The 22481-nt window shown below is 41.9% G+C and overlaps 1 protein-coding gene across 4 annotated transcripts in view; it reads right to left on the bottom strand.

Annotated features, from left to right (window-relative positions):
- Positions 1-22481, bottom strand: part of LHFPL3 (LHFPL tetraspan subfamily member 3) — a 414492-nt gene that overhangs the window by 73762 nt on the left and 318249 nt on the right. The window contains exon 3 of one of the 4 annotated variants that reach the window (XM_044979536.1): positions 1817-1885. The exons of the other annotated variants lie outside the window; for them this stretch is intronic. Within the exon in view, the coding sequence (XP_044835471.1) occupies positions 1866-1885 (20 nt within the window). The 3' untranslated portion in view covers positions 1817-1865. The remainder of the gene's footprint in view (positions 1-1816; positions 1886-22481) is intronic. 4 annotated transcript variants of the gene reach the window in all.

Raw genomic sequence — 22481 nt, 5'->3', positions numbered from 1 at the left:
TGCTCAACCTATACATGTTAATTATATTTGCAACTGAAGGTTTCCTTTTGGATAACTCCAGTTCTACTAAAGACTTCATTGTTGTAAGAAATAACACCGTCCTCTTTATCTGTGAAAGCTGTCTAAGGTAGAAGAAATAACTATACTAAGAGATGAAGTTAACATTTTTAACAGAATCCCTAATCAGGGAAACAAAATGTGTTTGAACATCATAATGTAGAAACTCCTCAGCCCAAAAAGCATGACTGCTAAACAAAAAAAACCAAACAAAACCCACAAAACACTATTACGTACTACACCCAGCATTTCACAGGAACAAGTAGTAATTTATAGCCTGATCTCAGGGCCACTGATATCATGGAATGATTTCCATTGATTTCACTGGGTTTTACATAAAAATCAAGCTCTTCATAATTCTATTCTGAGGTGTAAAGTTTTAGACATTTTAATTCACACAGGCCTCTGAACAGTACTTAGATGACAATCATCTTTATGTTTATTATGATAGTGCCTAAGGACCAATATTGTCCATCTTCAATTTCTATGTCCATTCAATCCCTTAGCTGCACATTTCCTTGCCCTCACCTCATTTGACTTGCAACCCTGGTTCAACTCTCCCACTCACCAAAAGGGCTGTTCATTTGACATGCTTTTCACCCAGCATTGCTCTCTCTCTGGGCTCTCTAACTGTCACCTGGTCTCTTTCAGCAACACCTATCACCCTCCTCCACACACCCTGTCACTCACCATTTCTCTCTGTGACTTCCAGTCCATCAGCGTTGATGATCTCTTGTCTGCTCTCAGCCCTCTCCTCCCTGCCTTCCCTTCCCTTTCCTCCCCTGATATGATTGTTGATTCTCTCCATGCTTCCCTCTCCTCCAGCCTCGACTCTTTGGCCCATCACTCTTCCATCACAATGTCCATCCTGCCAACCCCCAGCCCTGGCTCATATCCTAAATCTGCTTCTTGCACGCCTGCTCCCATGTCCCTGGTGGAAATCTTGTAACCTGGCTGACTTCCTCCATTACAAATTCATCTGCTCCTTCTTCAGTTCTTCCACCGACCTAGCCAAACAGCTCTACTTCTCCAATTTAACTGAATCCCACACCTGCAATACCAGCTGCTTCTTTGCCACTTTTGACTGACTCCTCAAACTCTCCCCTCCTTCTGCCTGTACAGGATTTTGCCAATTTCTTTCAATAGAAAACTGAGAAAACACGTCATGACCTTCCCCACCCTTTGGCTTGCCTTCCCTTCCTTTTCCTCTTCCCCACTACAACTCTCTCCTCTCCATGATCACAGATGCAGAAGTTCTTGTCTGCTCTTCATTTCTAACCCATTTGCTTGCTCCAGTGACCCCATCCCATCTTCTGATCTCCCTTGTGCTCACTCTCATCCCCTCCCTTACTCTTCTCCTTAATCTCTTGCTTTCCTCTCGCTCTTTCCCCATACAATACAACATGCTTTAGTCTCTCCAATCATAAAAAAACACTTTTTATCTCTAAACTAATTGAACATGCTGTCTACAATTGCCATCTTAGTGCTCTTCCAATGCCATCCTAGACCCTCTCCAATCCAGCTTCTGTCTCCTACACTCCACTGAAACCGCACTCACCAAAATTTCTAAGGACCTCCTAGCCAAATCTCAGAACCAGTAATCCCTCCTCATCCTCCTTAATCTGTCAGTCACATTGGACACAATTGACTGTCCTCTTCTTGAAATTTTTTCCTCCCTTGTCTTCCATGACTCTGTCCTCCCCTGGTTCTCCTCTTCCCTCCTAATTGCTCCTTCAATGTGTCCTCATCTGCACTTCACCTTTCTCTGTGGTTTCCATAGGGCCCTGTCTTTGGCCTCTATCTCTTCTTTATCTCTGCGTAATCTCATCTGTAATTACAAATTCAACAAATCATCTTTATGCTGATGATTCACAGATAGGCCTCTCTACTCCAGACTCGTTTCCGTTGGTCCAAACTAAAATCTCAGCTTATCTCTCTGACATCTACTTGTGGATGTCAACTTATGAGCTCAAGCTCAACAAGGCTAAAACAGAGCTCTTAATTTTTTCCTCACAAGCCCTCCCTACTACTTCTTTTCTTGATCACCACCCTCCTGTCTGTGACATAGGCCCAAAGCCTCGCTGTCATCTTCGACTCGGACCTTCCTATAGGTCCTCACATCCATTCTATGCCTATATCTTACAGATTCTTTCAGGATAACATCTCTAAGCTATGGCCTTTCTTATCTACTCACACAGCTAAAACACTTGTCTAGAGTCTCATCATCTTGTGTCTTGATTAGAGAAACATCCTTTTCTCTGGCCTTGATAGATGAAATCTTGTCCCACTCATATCCATTCAGAATGCAGATGCAAAGATCATTTCCATAGCCCATTGCTTTGACCATGTCACTTCTCTCTTTGAATCCTTTCATTGGCTCCCTCTTCTCGAGTGCATCAAACATAAGTGACATGCCTTCATTTTCAATGCCCTTCGTGGCCTATTCCCCCTCCCCATATAAACTTTCATTCACTACTGAAATGTCAATTCCTTTCTCTGACTGGCCCATGATGCCAGCCTCTAGCGCCTACTTGTTAAATTTTCAAACAAGCACCTTCGTGTTTCTCTCATGCTGCACCTCACACTTGGGAGAAGCTCCCCATCAACATCTACAAAACGAACTTATCCTCTTCTTCCAAACTCTTCTTTGCCATGATGCCTACAATAAACTTGACAAAGGTTAGACTGTTGGTGTGCTGAGATACTGCCTATCATGCTGACCAATACTACCTCACTGTTTCTTTGTAATCCCCTGTCTGACTGTATCCACTTGTTGTCTCTTGTCGTATACTTAGTTTGTAAGCTCTTTGGGACAGGGACCACTGTGTTTGTGCAGCACAATGGGGTCATGGTCTAATACTAGGGTCCCTAAGTGTTATGGTAATACAAATAATAAATAAAAATAACTAGAACCGGTTGGAAATTTTCTGCCAGGGCATTTTTCCATTGGAAAATGTTGATTTGTTAAAGGTTAAATGTTCTGAAAAAAACGTGCTGCCTTTGATGAAAATTTTAAAAAAGATTTTGATAAAGTTGAAATGTCCCCAAAATGAAAAAGTTGAAATTGGAACAAAGTGTTTGAGTGTTGTGAAAACGAAATGTTCTGATCACCCCAAAATGCAATTTTTTTTAATAGGAATTTTGGTTTGTGAGAATTTTTTGTTTTCATTCTATTCCAGAATGGAAGAAATATCCAAATAAAAAAAATTCTCCCCAAATGAGAAATCTGATTCCCATACAGCTCTAATAAGAGCATAGAGGCCACATTGTTCTGGGCACAGTATGGACACAGAGACATAGACAGTCCCTAGATACAGAGCATTTATAATCTAAATAGTGAAGTCAGACAAACAGTGTAGGGAAACAAATAGCACACACAAGATCACTGAGCAATGTGGTGGTGGCAAATGTCATGTTAGTGCTGCAATTAAGGTTTATTTAAAATCTTTTCAGTTGTTTATGTTTGGAGGGAATTAGCTACATGGAAAGGCAATGGAAGGGAGGGAGTTGGAAAGGGGTGGCGCAAACAGACAATTAGTACTGGGAAGAACATTCAGAATAAAAATGCTGATGACATTTGTGTCCTTGCTTGACACTCTTTGCAAATACTCTGCTGGCTTCAAATCTCTGGCTGCCCCCCTCCCCGAAATTTCTTTTCCAAAGCCCATATGGCTGAGGGAGGGAGCGGTGGATGGCTCCTAATACCCACAATGGAGTGGACTACCCCAGCAAAGTTCTGAGTACCAGCGGTGCTTGGGGGTGGGGGAGGAAGATTGGCCTGACTGGGTCCCATTTTACCCCCTCCTCCAATCCAGTACAACAATGATTTTATGATCACTATTGCCCTGGGCCCATTTGAACCAGAACCTTAGAGATGAAATCTAGGTAACCCATTAGTTTATCCTGAGACAGCCAATCCTCAGAATGTTGGATATTGAACAAACCCCACATATTTAGTTTTCAGAGTAAAATATTAAGGTGGGTTTTCAACACTAAGGCTTTCATAGTAACCTTTTACAGAGTCTACTTCTTGCAGAGAAAGGGCCATATGAAATGCTGGACGTGCTAAATGACTTTTTTGTTTCAGTTTTCACCGAAAAAGGTTAGCAGCGATTGGATTCTAATATAGTGAACACCAGTGAAAATAAGGTAGGGTCTAAGGCTAAAATAGGGAAAGAATAAGTTTAAAATAATTTAGACAAGTGAAATATCTTCAAGTCAGCAAGGCCTGTTGAAATACATCCTAGACTACTCAAGGAGCTGACTGAGGAGATATCTGAGTTATTACCGATTATCTTCAAAAACTCAAGGAAGATGGGACAGATTCCAGAGGACTGGAAGATAGCAAATATAAAAAAGGGGAATAAGGACAAACTGGGGAATTACAGACCAGTCAGCTAACTTCACTACTTGGAAAGATAATGGAGCAAATAATCAAGCAATCGATTTGCAAAAACCAAGAAGATAACAAGGTGATAACAGTCAGCATGGATTTCCCAAGAACAAATCATGCAAACCAACCTAATAGCTTTCTTTGACAGGGTAACAAGCTTTGTGGGGAGGGGGGAAGTGGTAGATGTGATATATCTTGACTTTAGTAAGGCTTTTGATACTGTCGTGCATGACCTTCTCATAAACAAACTAGGGAAATACAACCTAGATGGAGCTACTATAAGGTGGGTGCATAACTGGTTGGAAAATCGTTCCCAGAGAGTAGTTATCAATGGTTCACAGTCATGCTGGAAGGGCATAATGAGTGGGGTCCCGCAGGGACTGGTTCTGGGTCCAGTTTTGTTCAATATCTTCATCAGTGATTTAGTAATGGCATAGAGAGTACACTTATAAAGTTTGCGGATGATACTAAGCTGGGAGGGGTTGCAAGTGCTTTGGAAGATAGGATTAAAGTTCATAATGATTGGGACAAACTAGACAAATAGATGTAAAGAGGATAAAATTCAATAAGGACAAATGCAAAGTACTCCACATAGGAGGGAACAATCAATTGTGCACATACACAATGGAAAATGACTGCCTAGGAAGGAGTACCAAGAAAAGGAATCTGGAGGTTATAGTTAAGGTTAAGACTTTTTAACGGTTATTTTTAGTAAAAGTAATGGACAAGGCATGGACAATAAACCAAAATCCATGGAAGCCTGTGACCTGTCCTTGACTTTTACTAAAAATAACTGACAAGATGGGGCTGATGGGGGGATGAAAGCCCAAATCCTGCTGTGGGAGAGGAAGGGGGGGAGGGTCCAGCACCCCCCACTGGTGGTGGTTGGGAGCTGCGGGGACCCCCTGCCACCTCCAGCAGCTTGGAGCTCCAGGTCCCCCTCCTGCCCACGGAGACTGAGAGCTCCGGGGTCCCTGCTGGGTGACAGATCCAGCCCCACTGCTCTGGGGCTGAAGTGGAAAATCTGTAACTTCCATGACATAATCTTAGCCTTTGTTTTAGTGGATCACAAGCTAAATATGAGTCAATAATGTAACACTGTTGCAAAAAAAGGCCAATATCACTCTGGCATGTATCAGTAGGAGGGTTGTAAGCAAGACAAGTAATTCTTTCACTCTACTCTGTGCTGATAAGGCCTGAACTGGAGAATTGTGTATGGGCACCATATTTCAGGAATGATGTGGACAAATTGGAGAAAGTCCAGAGGACAGCAACAAAAATGATTAAAGGGCTAAAAAACATGATCTATGAGGAAACATTGGAAAAGTTGGGGAAGAGAAGAAAGAGGGGGGACATGATAACAGTTTTCAAGTACATAAAAGGTTATTACACAGAGGAAGGTGAAAAATTGTTCTCCTTAACCTCTGAGGATAGGACAAGATGCAATGGGCTTTAAGTTGCAGAAAGGGAGGTTTGATTGGCTATTAGGAAAAACTTCTTAGCTGTCAGGGTGGTTAAGCACTGCAACAAATTGTGAGGGAGGTTGTCAAATCTCTGTCATTGGAGCTTTTAAGAACAGGTTATACAAACACCTGTCAGGACTGGTCTAATTATTACTTAGTCCTGCCTTGAGTGCAGGGCACTGGACTAGATGACCTATTGAGGTCCCTTCCAGTAATAAGAACATAAGAATGGCCCTACTGGGTGAGGCCAAAGGTCCATCTAGCCCAGCATCCTATCTTCCGACAGTGGGCAGTGCCAGGTGCCCCAGAGGGAATGAACAAAACAGGTAATCATCAAGTGATTCATCCCCTGACACTCAATCCCAGCTTCAGGCAAAGGGAGGCAAAGGACACCATTCCTGCCCATCTTGGTTAGTAGCCATTGATGGCCCTATCCTCCATGTATTTATCTAGTTCTTTTTTGAACCCTGTTATAGTCTTAGCCTTCACAACATCCTCTGGCAAGGAGTTCCACAGGTTGACTGTGTATTGTGCGAAGAAATACTTCCTTTTATTTGTTTTAAACCTGCTGCTTATTAATTTCATTTGGTGATCCCCTAGTTCTTGTGTTATGAGAAGTAGTGAACAATACTTCCTTATCTACTTTCTCTACACCAGTCATGATTTTGTAGTCTTATATTCCTAGGGTTCTATGATATTGGCTGTCACTTATACTTTTGCCAACACTTCTGCAATATGGAAATGGAGGATATCTTTTTCCCAGAGCTCATTGGAGGGTATCTTCCTTGCAATCACCACAACCTTCTGCATGAAAGCAACAGAGGGAGAGGAAAGTTGGTCTTGCAGTTAAGGCAGTGGGTTGGGATTCAGAAAATATTAGTTTAATTCATGGCTGTGCACCAGACTTCCTGTGTGACCTAGCATAAGTCACATAATTTCTCTCAGCCTCAGGTGTCAGCCTGTAAAATGAGGATCTGGGGCTCTTCCTTCCTTCATTTGGTGAACTGCATGTCAAACTTCGCTGACAAGGACTGGGAGTACATGCTCGTTGGTCTGTTGAAGTGTTGGTATTGGGGACATTTATCTGAGATGCAAACAGTTCAATGTAGAAATCTTTGCAGACCACTTCCATCCCTGTTCTGTCAATTACTGGTTTTCCGTACCCGTTCTTCAACATCACTATTGTTGACCTGAACAGTGTCAATTCCCTTTTGCATTTTTTGAGGTGTCTGTGATCTTCAGCTGTCTTTAAGAGTCTTTCATTTTGGTACTACTCAAAGTCCTCCTTTAGGGCTGGTCTACACTAAGGGGAAAAATCGATATAAGATACGCAACTTCAGCTACGTGAATAACGTAGCTGAAGTCGAAGTATCTTATATCGATAACTTACCCGTCCTCACGGCGCGGGATCGATCTCCGGGGCTCTCCATATCGACGCCGCCACCGCCGTTCGCGGTGGTGGAGTTCCGGAATCGATATAAGCGCGTTCGGGGATCGATATATCGCGTCTAGATGAGACGCGATATATCGATCCCTGAAAAATCGATCGCTACCCGCCGATACGGCGGGTAGTGTAGACGTAGCCTTAGTCTTCTTATCTTGCAGAGGACGGAGTACTCAAGTTTGTCACCAAGTTTCTCTCTCTCTCTCTTTCTCTATTCTTTTTAGAAGAAAAATTAAGTAAAATATAAAATATAAAGGGCAAGGGGATAGGGTAGCTAACTACAACTAAGCTAACACTATCAGGAACAACTATGAACTATTAAGCTTATCTGAGGTAAGAGAGGGCACTGCAGCTTGAAAGTGTAACATTAGACCACACCTGGAGTCCAGTTTTCTGTGCAGATGCCAGCTTTGCATATGGATCAGATCAACTGACATTTTTCTATTAGCTAATCAGATTTAATAGCAAGTAATTTTGCACCTCTTCCTGCAGTAGATTTGGTCCCTAATTTGAATTTGTAAAATATATGTATATATCCCTTCTCCCGCCCCCCCCAGCAAATCTTCCATGCTGACAATATTCAAGGGCTGGCCTGGCTTCTTGGCACACTTTCCTTTCCGAGGCAAAGAAGGAAATATTTAATTTATGTTGGCTGGTAGGGTAGAAGCATGGGAGGAGAGAGGACCAGTACTCCCAAGTCCCTACCTAAAAGCTCACAGATGTGCACGCCTTGGATGGGAGTTAGTTAAAGTTAACCTGGATCAGAACAAAGTTGTATCATTCTCTGCTTCTTAAAGAGTTTTATTTAGAAACCAACAAACAAAACACCATCTTACTTCTACTAGGATGCAAGCTATTACATCAGGAATATGATATCTGGGGCTTCTTCAGTCTTGGGGACTACAGTGAATCAAAATAAGCACTGGTCCTTTGGTTACAGGAGAAGTATCTAGGAAGGCTTTGTCACACCTTCCCCCCCAAACAGAAGTCAACAAAATATTTTTATTTCTTTGTTGGTTCTAGCAAATTGTTCAGAGCTTGTACCTTTTGTGCATTTTCCAAATACTTTTAGATTAGAAAACAAAAACAAAAAGGATTACGTACAATAGTACTAGAACATACACATAAAGATAACCTTGAGGGTCTACAGTTTTATGCATATTTTTGTAGAAAGTGGGTAGCTTTGACTGTGAAGGGATTAAAAAGAAGAAAAACAAAATATTGTAAGTCAAATTTAAATGTAAATCCTTTGTCAAAAAGGAAAGATAATAGATTTCAAACCGGTCTTTGGTTTTTACCATCTAAAATCATCTTTCTACCTGGCAGGAAAACATTTCTGACCTCACATATTTGATAAGATTCAGATTTGTTCTAATGTTGCAAGTCTTTCCCCTACTCCCCTGAATCTTAAATAAATAATTTGTTTTCCTAAATCTTATAGAAAGTAAAGTTTGATTGTATTTTATATGTACCCAGCAAAATGTCTTGGCTTTAGGATTAAGGCTATTGAAAAAGAGAAAAAAAAGTTGTTTTTTCTAATTTCCTCTGGAAAAATTGAAACAACATTTGAAAAAAAAAAAAAGGAATAGTAAGGAATAGTTAGATCAAGGTTGGCAGGAACACCAGTGGGGAATAAAATGTTTCCTCCTATCATTTTACATTTCTCCTGCATGTTTAGCCTTGTATAAAAGTGATGCTTCTGTACACTATATGCTCCTGACATGTTTGCTGAAACTCATATAGCATGAATAGTGAAATGCTGTAAAAAGCAAAAAGGTCAGTGGAGCAGTCCCTCTTATGCGTCAGCTGGATCACCTGATCTATAACATGTGCTTTGTGTTTTAATGATTTACTTGTTCAAGTACCACCTTTGCTCCGAAGCATTCAGCCATTCTGAGATTTCTATAAAAGTTACACACTGAGAAATTAAATCACATGCAGTAGAGTGACACTGTATTTTGTTTTCAGGCAACCTGTCAAAACAACACGTAGCAGCTCATACACCAGAGTAAGGTTTTAGAAAATTGCTTTCAAGATGTCAATGTATGGTAGAAATATCCCTAACCTACTTACAGATTATTCAAAAAGTGGGAAAATTAAATTCATTTGGAGATCACCTTATATACTAATAGTCAGTCAGGGATTTATCAACCTGGGCCAATAGGCCAAATACATCCTTGGTGTAACTCCATCGACATCACTGGAGTTATTCCAGGGATTAATTTGGCACACTACATTTAAAAACAAGAGTCCACTATTCAGTTGCTTGTTTCACCTGTTCACAAAAGTTGTGCCTCAGTAACGTCTGTTTTATGGTGCTGAAGAAATAAAGGGCCAAATTCGTCTCTCAATAACACCAGTGTATATGAGAGTAGCTCTAAGAAACCACAGAATAATTTGGCCTAAATTCCGCTTGCTCCTTGTGTAGCTGTTTACATCTCTAAAAGTGAGAGTGTAAAATAGCATGCCTCTGGTTTGGTATGACCATAGATTCACTTTGCACAGGGGAAAATGACTCTAAGGTGTCAGACCGTGGAGAAATGGGCCCTGAAGACTTTTCCTTGGTAGCACAACTTAATGAACTCCCAGGCTGGTTTGATAAAGTTAATGTAAGGTTAATATAAAATTGGAAAAAAGCCAGAATTAATATTTCATAGACAGAATGAATAGACTGCCACAGACATTAACAGGGCAGCGAGAGAGAAGTTTGCATGGCTTGATACATGTGAGCGGATAGAGGAACACATCCTCTAGCCCAGGGGTCTGTAACCTTTCAGAAGTTGTGTGCTGAGTCTTCATTTATTCACTTTGATTTAAGGTTTCGCATGCCAGTAATACATTTTAACATTTTTAGAAGGGCTCTTTCTATAAGTCTATAATATAGAACTAAACTATTGTTGTATGTAAAGTAAATAAGGTTTTTAAAATGTTTAAGAAGCTTCATTTAAAATTAAATTAAAATGCAGAGCCCCCTGACCGGTGGCCAGGACCCGGGCAGTGTGAGTGCCACTGAAAATCAGCTGGGGTGCCGCCTTCGGCACGCGTGCTATAGGTTGCCTACCCCTGCTCTAGCACTTATGACCCAACAGATTACCCTTTGAAGAAACAAACACTGAGGGAGTGATTCTGCTCTCTTTAATCAAGAAAATCTCACTACAGTCAAAGAGAGGTTTGCTTGTGGAAGAAGTGCAGGATCATGTCATCAAATAATTAAAAAGGGTCTGCAAGTAGCTTTGGAAATATGACGGTGCTACATTGTTACAGAATTATAATTTTCCTTTTAACTGTAATATTTCCGAAGCATCTGATGCATACTTGAACTTTATCTTAGACAACACTACATTTGTGTCTATTTGTCAACAGATCAGATGCAGCCAGCAAACCTTGGTCCTTGGCTTGTTTTATGACTACTCTGTATTTCTCTTTCTCTAAACTCCCAGCCTGATAAACATGCTTAATAATTTACAGTGGCCGATGCCCATTGCCTTTGCCCAACAAACAATATTTTTGAATTCGGTGGGATCCTGCATGGGGAGAAACAAACCAAACAAAACACCTTGAAAACAGCCAAGTTCAAGAGAAAGCTGAGGCTCAGGTTACATTGCATTACTGTATGAGTTAACAGTAAAAGGCAAATCTCAAGAAAAGGGGTAAGTTTGGACCATATCCAGTGTGGGTTTACTGTGTTAGGAACAGACTTGGATGGTAGCCTTTTTGTGTGTGTTGCCAGGAGAGATTTAATATCATTTGCACAAGGGGATGGGATGAGGGTTAATCAAAATGATCTTGGAATGAATGATGGAGCAGCAGAGACAACAGCAATAAGCCCCAGCTGCAATCTAAAGACAGCAGCAGACTTTGCTGCAGTTCATGAAGGAGCAGCACAACCGCCAGCAACCATTCCAGCAACCGCTACAGTGGTTCTTTAAGCCACTCACACTACCCAGAGAGTCCAAGCCCTTCCCTATCTCAGCCGAGAGCAGAAGATTCCCTGGAGGCTCTCATTGGTGCCTGGGAGCTGGGAAATACTACAGCTCAGTGGAAAAGGAATTTGGCATCTGCTTGGCCCTCTTCTGATGAGTGAGGCATAAGCTGTGCATTGATGTTTGAAATCAGTGGGCTCACATAGAGGCCAGTGCAGAATTTGACTTTATTTTTCTGCAGGAAAGTTTAATTCCAATAGAAGTAAACTGGTCACAGAAGGCTTGAAAGAGCTAACAGTTTTGTAATATGTGGAACTGTTTCACCAGTGCATTATTCCACTGTGGATCTGGTGTAACTCCAATGAAATCAACAGAGTTATAAGAAGGTAAAACCAGAGTAGTTCAGGGGTGATTCAGGCCCAGCCAGTGATTTTACTGGGAGTGGCCCATGCCATTTCAAAAAAGAAAGACTCAAGTGTATAGGAAAATAAATAAATCACTAAATAGGTTTGAGTAGTGGACTCGGAGTCCGATTCTGATTTTACTACAGTGTAAATCAGGAATAATTCCACTGAAGTCAAACTGGTGAGAGAATGGAATTAAATCCACTACCTGTACAGGCCAAATGCATTTGGGAGGTGTAGTCCAGGAAAGCAGCATTATTAATTAGCAGTCCAATCATCAGTAGGATCTGCCTGAAACCAGCATTTGAAGCCCATCATCATCGTTATGCAATACTATTGCATAATGTCAGGAAAAGGGAATGAGTGAAAGAGCTACAAATGTATGCCCAGATTTATGGGGTCTGTCAGTGCAAACAAAATCTAGGAACATCTTATCTAGTATATGAATAAGGTGAGTGAATTATAAGAAACAAATACGTTGGAAAAGGTAGAAGAGTGTAGGAGAGGCAGCATCTTTAGCAGATTAATCCTGCCCTACTGGGTAAGTGACAGCTCTGCCTTTGAGTGTGTGGGGGCAGGGGTGGCTCCAGGCACCAGCGCAGCCAGTGCGTGTCTGAGGCGGCAAGCCACGGGGGGCAGCCTGCCGGTAGCTTTGAGGGCAGCAGTCAGGCAGCCTTCGGCGGCGTTTCTCCAGGAGGTCCGCTGGTCCTGCGTTTTTGGCAGCGAATACGCCGAAGGCGCGGGACCGGCAGATCACCTGCAGAACTGCCGCCGAATCCGGACCTCCCGCAGGCATGCCACCGAAGGCTGCCTGACTGCCGTGCTTGGGGCGGCAAAAAACATAGAGCCGCCCCTGTGTGGGGGAAGTGTAAATGGAACTGTCCCCCCCATTACAATAACCATAAGACAGGGGTGACCAAACTGTGGCTTGCAAGCCACATGCAGTTCTTTAACTGTTAAAGTGTGGCTCACAGTGCCCCCCCGACCTGCTTTTTCTCCACCAACCAGACTGGGGGTGGGGGAAATTTGGACCTCTGCCTTGCAGTGGGGTGGTGGGGAGGGGCTTCTGCCCAGCGGGGACGGGGATCTTGGGGCTTCAGCCCCATGGGGTGCACCTGCCGGGGCTCAAGGCTTCAACAGGAGCAGGGCTGAAGCCCTGAGCCCCAGCAGGTGCCTCCCACGAGGCTGAAGCCCTGACCCCGGCAGGTGTGCCCTGGCTCTTGAACTTCTGAAGACTGTCATATGCAGCGGGGAGGATCGGTAAGTTTGGCCAACCCTGCCATATAAAATGGAGGCTGTAACTGCAAAATGAACTGTAAACAGAACAAATTACATGAAACTGAACAAAACTAGGGAAGCTGTATTCAGTATCTTTATCCTGAGTGAAGCTTTTATTGATGCCTGCAAGAAAAAAGGAGCTTCTTGCAAAGGATATAATGTCTCCTGAGACATGTTTGCTGAGTTTCTAATGGTTATACTCCAGATGGAAGTCTGCTTATCAAGGCCGAATAGCGTTCCCAATTCCATGTGCAAAGAAAAATCATAAAATTCTGGAGAGAATCCCCAGTGGAAACTCCCCTTTAGCGAAATCCCTGCTCCGTCAAGGTGGGCTAGCAGTGTGAATGGAGAGGAGCTGTTTGTGTACCCCTTGTGCTGCAGCACTGTAATCAATGTATACAAAAATTGCCGGGGATGTGTTAATATCACTGTTTAAAAATTAATGTTGTAAGGGGGATTGAAAAGGAAAATAAAAATCATAAAGGTGTTGTTTCCACTCATTCTCTATACTGACGTTAGTAAGGCTATTCCCTTAGAAAAGAGGGGGAATGAATGGGTCAATCAAGTTCCCTTTCACACTGAAAACTTTCTGGGTTTTAGAACTTTTCCATGCTCCCGCTGTGCTTATAGAAAGTGTTGGGTTGACAGTCCTGAATATCACCACCTTGTCTCCAAAGAACAGGCAAAGTGCACTCATTAGCAGTGCAAGCTTCTTGGCAGTGTCCCTTCAATGGGCTTCATTGCTCACCTGGAGAGACCAGCTCAAAGGGCCTGATTTGCTATCCTTACTCACACTGAATAATATCTTACTCAGTACGTAGTTCCGTTGAAATCAGTGGGGCTAATCCTGGAGAAAGGTACTACTTGATGTGAGTAAGGATGGCACAATCATCCTCCAGGAGCTAGAGTGTGGTTTTCATGTCCATTCACTCATTGGTTTCTTTACAGAGACTGCCAACAAGATAGTACAATTAGAACTAATTAGCAATCTGTGATGTGGACCTATGTCCACTGGAAACTGGATCTGGACAATCAAACTCATGTCACTCAGCCACAGAATAGCTATGACATGATAACTTTCAGTCATTAATAGCTTGGGCTGTATTTCAACCAATAGCCAGTCAGTAAAATGCTCTTACTATATTTCATTACCAATCCTCTTAAACCATAAAGTCATCCTGCTCTTGTTATGTTTCATCCCACAAGAGTCGCATTGAAAGCACTTATGAAATTTTGTCCTGTAATTCTAGTACATATAGCACAAGTTGACTCCTTCTTAGATTTACTCATAATTTCTATATTTAGCTCTGTAATTACTATTGTAGTGTATGTTTATACAACAAAACTAAGTTAAAGACAATACACAAAATAAGGTAACGGAACTTAAGGAGGGAAGCACTACAAAAAAGATACAGTGGGACACTGTACTATGTATTTTGTAGCTTTGCTACATACCTTTCATGTACTTTTGTCGTGTTAATTCCCAGGGTGTTTTTTTGAAATAACTTTTAATTGATTCAAATGTATTCACAATTTCTGTAATGGCATTTAATTGTGCAATTAGTGTAAAGACACATAATCATGTAATTAGGCTGTGTAATTACAATGTGTAATAATATTACACTGTTGTACAAATCCTTTCGAAACACTGAGAAAAACAGGCATGTGGCTTTAACATTATAAATCTGTGAGAGCCAGAAAGTGTGTAAATATATCTACATATATTTGTAGTACATATCCAGTTTTTACTGCCAAACAAACCTTGGAAATAATTTGTATATGCTACTGAAGTCAGCAGCTTTGACTCTGAAAATGCTCAAGGAGCAGATCCACTGAGCTAGATGGTGCCAACCTTAAATGCCTGTACTCACTAAGGCTTGGTCTACACTGGGGGGACGGGGGGAATCGATCTAAGATACGCAACTTCAGCTACGAGAATAGCTTAGCTGAAGTCGACGTATCTTAGATCGACTTACCTCCCATCCTCACGGCGCAGGATCGACAGCCGCGGCTCCCCCGTTGACTCCGCTTCCACCTCTCGCCCTGGTGGAGTTCCAGAGTTGACGGGGAGCATGTTCGGGGATCGATTTATCGCATCTAGACAAGACGTAATAAATCGATCCCCAATAGATTGATCATTACCTGACGATCCGGCGGGTAGTGTGGACGTACCCCAAGAGTATATCTATGTGGGGACATCTAGGAAAGTTAAACTGAATTAACTAAAGGTATGAATTTAAAGCACACTTAAACCCCTGTGTGGACACTAATTAAAATGACCTAAAGTGAACTCTTCTGGATGAGAGCATCCACACAGGGTTTTAATGCACTTTCAAAGACACCTTTAGTTAATTCAGCTTAACCTTCCTGAGTGTCCCCATATAGACACGCCATTAGAGTAGAACCATACTCTGATCCTGATCCCACTCTCATTAAAGTCAATGGCAAAACTCCCATTGACTCTAGTAATGCAGGATCAAGTTCTCTGTGAGGAAGAACAATGGCTTCAGGATCCCTTCTGCCAGTTGAAAGTCAGGGCCTTATTCTACATTCTTTACACATCCAAAGCCCCTACCACACAGAATAGCAGTTTGGGGTGTGTGGTGAATACCAGATTGGGCACTCAGTCTCATACATTTTCAGCAGCCAGGCTGGTGTTTCTATTGAAAGGAGCTCATTGCTATTCTGTTTTGCCAGCTCCCAAATGACTGATGAAACACTTTTCATAATTTAAAACACTGTTTCATAATTCACAAAATTAAACAAAAAAGGGACTGGGAGTCAGTAATTACTGACGCCTTAAAGAATCCAGGCCATTGTTTCTAACCCTCATTTACATTTTACTCATTTAAAAAAGAAATGGTTAATTCTGACAACATAAAGATACTGCAGGTTTGCATGCGAAGCATTCCTTGCTTTCAGCTGTGGAGACAGCATTGTACCTGTTACTGTTATTGTACATAATTAATGAACAGTTTGCAAACTATTATCACATCTTTGATCGTTGATGGGCATGTTAATTATACCTTATTTAGATTTTGCAGAGGCATGACCCAGTTTCATTCTCACTTCAAATCCTCCATAGATTCAATAGCATACTAACCACAGTGAACATGCCTTTTAATACAAAGATTAAATATTGGAAGGATTCTCAGTGTAGTAACTTGAAAGAAAGTCTGATTAATTTTTTAAGCACTATTGATTTACCCCTTGTGTATCCATTTTCACCACCACCAAATAGATGTAAAATGGTATTGTTCTGATCTGATAGTGCTTTATACTCACGTTGCACAGGTGTAAATGCCCACACAGGGTGCAGGGCAACACTGAATCTAGTCCATTTAGCCCTGTCTCTTTATAAGGAATAATATCACAGAATAATATAAATGTTTGGCTGGATGGGACCTCAAGAGGTCATCTAGTGCAGTCGCCTGAACTGAAGCAGGACCAAGTATACCTAGATCATCCCTGACACCAGTTTGTCTAACCTGTTCTAAAAAATCTCCAATGCTGGCGATTCCAAAACCTCCCTTGGTAGCCTATTCCAGACCTTAACTACCCTTATAGTTAGAAAGCTTTTCCTAATACCCTAGCTGCAGATTAAGCCCAGTACTTCTTGTCTTCCCTGCAGGGGACATGGAGAACAACTGATCACCATCCTCTTTCTAACAGACTTTAACATATTGAAGACTTTTATCAGGTCCCTCCATAGTTTTCTTTTCTCAAGAGTAAACATGCCCAGTTTTTTTAATCTTTCCTCACAGGTCAGGTTTTCTAAACCTTTTTTCAGTTTTGTTGCTCTCCTCAGGATTCTCTCCAATTTGTCCATATCTTTCCTAAAGTGTGGTGCCCAGAATTGGACACAGTTCTCCAGCTGAGGCCTTGCTAGTGCCGAATAGAGTGGAACAATCATCTCTCATGTCCTCCACATGACCATTCTGTTAACAGATCCCAGAATATTAACCTTCTTTGCAACTGCATTAATTGTTGACTCATTCAATCTGTGATCCACTATAACCCCCATATCCTTTTCAGCAGCACTATTGTGATGTCCTGCCCTTTAAATGTTCAGTGGGCTCTGTACTCTGTCCCCCCTCCCAGTGCAAAGTATCACTTTTATGTTAGTTTCAGGTCTTGGCTACACTTGCAGATTTGCAGCGCTGCAGCAGGGTGTGAAAAAACACCCCCTCCAGTGCTGCAAGTTGCGGCGCTGCAAAGCGCCAGTGTGATCAGAGCCCCAGTGCTGGGAGCACGGCTCCCAGCGCTGTACGTTAATCCCCATGGGGAGGTGGAGTACGGACAGCGCTGGGAGAGCTCTCTCCCAGCGCTGGCGCTCCGACCACACTCGCGCTTCAAAGCGCTGCCGTGGGAGCGCTCCCGCGGCAGCGCTGTGCAGCGCTAAGAGTAGCCATAGCCTCAGTTTTTCATCCAGAGCAGTAAAGCCACCACAGCAGACAGCTGAGTTTCCATCATCTCTCTCTGTGTGTCCATCTCCTTCTCTGCTAGCTCCAGAAACATAACATTTAGTGACAAGGCTGGGCAATCCCATGAGTATCCAGTGTTCCCATTGCCTGAACAAGAGAAAAAAGAAGTAACCGGATAATACTATAAGGGTTAAGATAATAACATAAAAAGAGGTTAAGTTCAGCTAGAAGCACCAGGTTACACACTGCTGTTTTGCTCCTGGGACAGCATGGACCAGCCAGCTAAAGAGGGGGAAGTAGTCAAAGATGAAACAAAGGATAAGAGTTCTGCATTTACGGAGGGAACAGTTCAAATAAAGAAGTGATGGGGAAGTAAGCAGCTATCTTTGCAGATCATGTGCAAACAGGCAGAGAGGGGAAACAGCCTTAGCCTGCACTGAGGATCTGTAGCCAACAGAGGGACCTCAAGTGCAACCAAAGGAGTGTGTAAGTGTGCAGCCAGCAGAGGGCAATAAGATGCAGATGCTGCCTGGGGGGAGTATTTCCCTGTGGAAAAGGCATCTAGGAGGCATGAAGTACAACAGGAAGGCAGAAAAATGGCACCTTTTGTAGGCAATGTTGAGAATTTTGATGAAAACTGCAAATCATGGGTGGTGTACTTTGAACATTTTGAGCAATTTGTAACCTGCAACACTATTCCAGATGGACAACAAATTTCAACCCTGTTGACAGTCAGGGCCGGCTCCACGCACCAGCGAAGGAAGCAGGTGCCTGGGGCGGCCAATAGAAAGGGGCGGCACATCCCTCCGTTATTGGGGCGGCACGTCCGGTTCGGTGGCGGTTTGGCGGCAGGTCCTTCAGTCCCTCTCTTCCACTTTGGCGGCAGCTCAATCGGTTTTTTTTCCTGTCGCTTGGGGTGGCAAAAAAGCTGGAGCCGGCCCTGCTGACAGTGATGGGTCCAAATGCATATGCATACTATCTCCACTGTGCCTGGAACTGCCACGCATGCTGCAATTATTGCAGCAATGCAGGGACATTTTTCTCCTATCCCCTCAATGATAGCAGAACAATATCAGTTCCACCAGTGACATCAGTGTCAGTAGCACAGTTGGTTGCTGCTTTAATGAAGTTGTCAGAGCATTTTCAGTTTGGACAAACATTAAGTGATTCCCTGTGTGGCCAGTTAGGTTCAGGGTTACATAATGACCAGGTCTGGAAGAAGTAATTGACTGTATCAACACTTACATTCAAGAAGGTTGTTGAAGTGGCTGTTGCAATGGACACTAAAGAGAAGGATTTTCTGGTATTTAGTGTGAACAGAGAAGTTCATCTCCTGAATTGGTGAGACAGAAGACCATGGGAACACAAGGAATTTCCGTGTGGCCATTGTGCACAAACAACACACTTTTAAAAGGATTGCTGGACTTGTCAGGTTATTTGCACAAAGTGCGAGGAAAAAGGACACATCGCTGTGACCTGTTGCACCGTTCAATGACCAGCAACATAAAGTAACTGTACATTCAAGAAGATGCCTATGAAGACTGAACCTAAGAAAGGATTGAAGTCGAGAATTAAGACAAGAGTTCTAGGGACACTGACCAGGACCTAAGACAACATATGTTATCAGAAGCTGGAGTCAGAGATGAAGGAGTTCCTGCAAGAATGGAGCTTGATACCGGGAGCTGCTGTTTCACTGATTTTTGCATCTACCTATAAACAGACTTTGTTAAAGTTCCCCTGGAAGAAACCTCCATGGTTTTGAAGACTTATACCAGAGAATAGTTAGTCCCAAAGGGATATGCCAGCTGAAAGTTCAACTAGATGGACAGTAAGTTATTTTATCCTTGTATGTGACTGAAGGAAAGTATCCACCATTATCTGGCAGATCTTGAGAAGCTGAATGTGAACTGGACCAACATTAAGTTGATCCTGAAAGCACCTCAAAATGTTCAAGAAATACAGGACAGACACTTCAAAGTTTTTGAAAAAGAGCTTAGACAGATGACCAACGTATCAGTGAAGCTCCTTGTTAAGTCTGGGAGTCAGCCAAAATATTGCAACCCCGGAATTGTGCCTTATGTTCTGAAGCCTCTGCTAGAAGCTGATTTGGACCCTTTCATGAACATCAGAGTCTTGTCAATGGTTTCATACAGTGAGAAGGCTACACCCATCATACCAGTGATCAAGAAAGATGGCTCACTGAGAATTTGTGGAGATTTCAAAGTGATACTGAATCCAGTTTTATGTGCAGATCAGTATCCACTATCTTGCACTGAAGATTTGTTTGCTACTGTTAGTGGCGGACAGTGTTTCAGTAAATTGGATTTGTTCAATGCATACCTACAAATGGAGATTGATGTGGCCTCTTGCAAATATCTCACAGTCAACACACAAAAAATGCTTCTTTTGTTAGAACAGGTTGCATTTCGATATCACATTGGCACCTGCTCTGTTTCCAGAAAGCCATGGATGAGATTCTGAAGGGACTGAACAGAGTTCAAGTCTATTTGGACGACATCCTTGTTACAAGAAAGGATCAAGAGGCTCATCTTCAAAAATTTGGATGCTGTATTGCAACGTTTGGAAGATCATAGACTGACAGTACATTGGGACAAATGTGAGTTTTTCAAATCTTCAGTTGAATATCTTGGACCTGTAATTGATGCCACAGGCTTAAGGAAACTTCCAGATAAAGAAAAGGCAGTTTTTCATGCGCCATTGCTAGAGAATGTATCACAATTACATTCATTCTTAGGACTGCTTAGCTACTATGGTAAATTTCTGCCTAAAATTGTGATAGTAATGGCACTTTACATGAACTGTTACAAGTGAAGAAAAAATGGAAATGGCTTAAAGAGTGTGAGTGTATATTTAAAGAAGCAAAGAAACTGTTGACATCAGCTGAAGTTCGAATGCATTTTGATGCTTTGCTACCATTGAATTTGGCTTGTGATGCATCACAATATGGATTGGGAGCAGTTCTTTCCCATGTTTTTCCTAATAGCATGGAAAAACCAACTGCCTTTGCATCCCGAACACTCACTACTCCTGCAAAGAACTATGCACAAATAGAGCGAGAAGCTCTCAGCATTATCTTCAGAATCTGGAAGTTCTATACCTATCTGTATGGTAGACTTTTTAGCTTGCTGATGGCTCATCAATCATTACTTTCAATTTTTGGACTGGAACATGGAATTCGATCATTAGTTGTTACATGTATGCAACAATGGGCACTGCTACTTTCAGCTCATTCCTAGACTATTCAATTCCGTAAAGAGACTGAGCATGGCAATGCTGATGGGCTGTTGCGCCTGCCATGCCCATGTTCTCGTCAACCCAAAGAAACTTCAGATGAAGTATTCTCTCTCAATTTGATGGGTAGGTTATCCATCACTAGCACAGACATCAACAAAGAAACCACTAAGGATGATGTGCTTTCTCTTGTGATGGGGATGGTACTACAGGGTACAGTATTGGATCAAAAGAATCCTCATTTTACACAATTTGTGTCACATCAATGTGAATTATCTGGGAATCATGGTTGAATGTTATGAGGAATGCAAGTGATCATTTTGAAATCACTTCAATATCAGGTTTTGGGAGTTCTTCACAAAGGTCATTTTGGACATTGTATGAATGAAGGCCATAGCCTGGCGTAATGTCTGGTGGCGGAGGATCAACAAAGGCATTGAGAGGAAGGCAAAATGCTGTACTACATGTCAAGAAATTCAGCATGATCCTGGCTCAGCTCAACAACACCCTTGGTCTTGGTCTCAGACTCCTTGGACATGTATTCATGTGGATTTTACTGGACCTCTAGAAGGTTATATGTTTTTGGTCATAGTCAACACCCAAAATGGCCAGAAGTTTTCAGAATGATTTCTACTACAGTTACTAACACCACTGGATATCTTCATGCCTTGTTTAGCCAATTTGGTTTACTATTACAGTTGATGAGTGACAATGGACCTCACTTCTATTCTGAAGAATTTCAGACTTTCCTAGCCTCATATAGAATTAATCACATATGCAGAACTCCTTGCCACCCTGCTACAAACAGACTAGTGGAATGCTTTGTACAAACACTTAAGCATGCCTTAAAAGCTAACAAGTCTATTCTGCATCACCAGCAGAAATTGGACATTTTCTTGCTTATCTACAGGAACACACCACATGCTACTTACCCAGGAGTCAGCAGAACCTCTTTTTTGAGGCAATCACTGCATACCTGGTGGCACCTGCTACATCTTGATATTGCCTCATGTGTAGCCAAATCCCAAGCTATGCAAATTGATTGACAACGTGAGACTCATCATCATTCTTTCCAAGTTGGAGACTTTGTGAAACGGGTACCTGGTGAGCTTGTAAAAGGCATGGGACCTGTTTCATCTGTGGTAAAAGCATCCGATAGTATTTTATGGACATGTCGAGTCTGCAACTGGTCCATACGTCTAGTACCAAAGTCCAAGGATGTTCTAGTAGAACTTTCTGTTCCTCCAGTCAAGACTCCTTCCATTACAACTCCTAATTTTGACAACTTCCTTACCACCATCTGTTTCTATTTTTCAGGACACTGCTGCACCACACTTACCAAGTTATCCCCCCAAAGTGCAAAAAACAGTCACGTATGCCTGAATTTATTAGTAGTCAATTGCTATTCCAGGGTAGAATAATCCTTCACAATTTAACAGTCTGTGGTAATCCACCCGCAACTTTTAGCTAGGTTATATAGTGTTTCATGTTCGCCATATAAATGATAATGTATATATGCTTGGAAAGCAGAGTGGATAAAAATCAATTATTTAAAAAAAAATAAAAAAAATTGGATTTTTTTATTTAAATTAGATTTTTTTGATAAAATGATTTTGAGGAAAAAACCTATCTAAAGATAGTTTTAATTAAGATACATTATAGCTCAAAGATATCTCATCATGGAATAGGGATTATAAATTCTAATTCTATAGTATGAGACAATATATTCATGTAATGTTTAAGAAAAGTTTTGTAAATGAGTTCCAATAGTTCATAGATTAAGGACCCAATCTTATGGGGTTCCAGGGGCTTCTGTATAGATTATTCAGGTTAATCTTTCTAT

Source organism: Mauremys mutica, chromosome 1, assembly GCF_020497125.1.
Source record: "Mauremys mutica isolate MM-2020 ecotype Southern chromosome 1, ASM2049712v1, whole genome shotgun sequence".
Lineage (NCBI taxonomy): Eukaryota > Metazoa > Chordata > Testudines > Geoemydidae > Mauremys > Mauremys mutica.
Note: the sequence above shows the minus strand (reverse complement) of the source record. Positions and strands in the feature narration are given on the sequence as shown.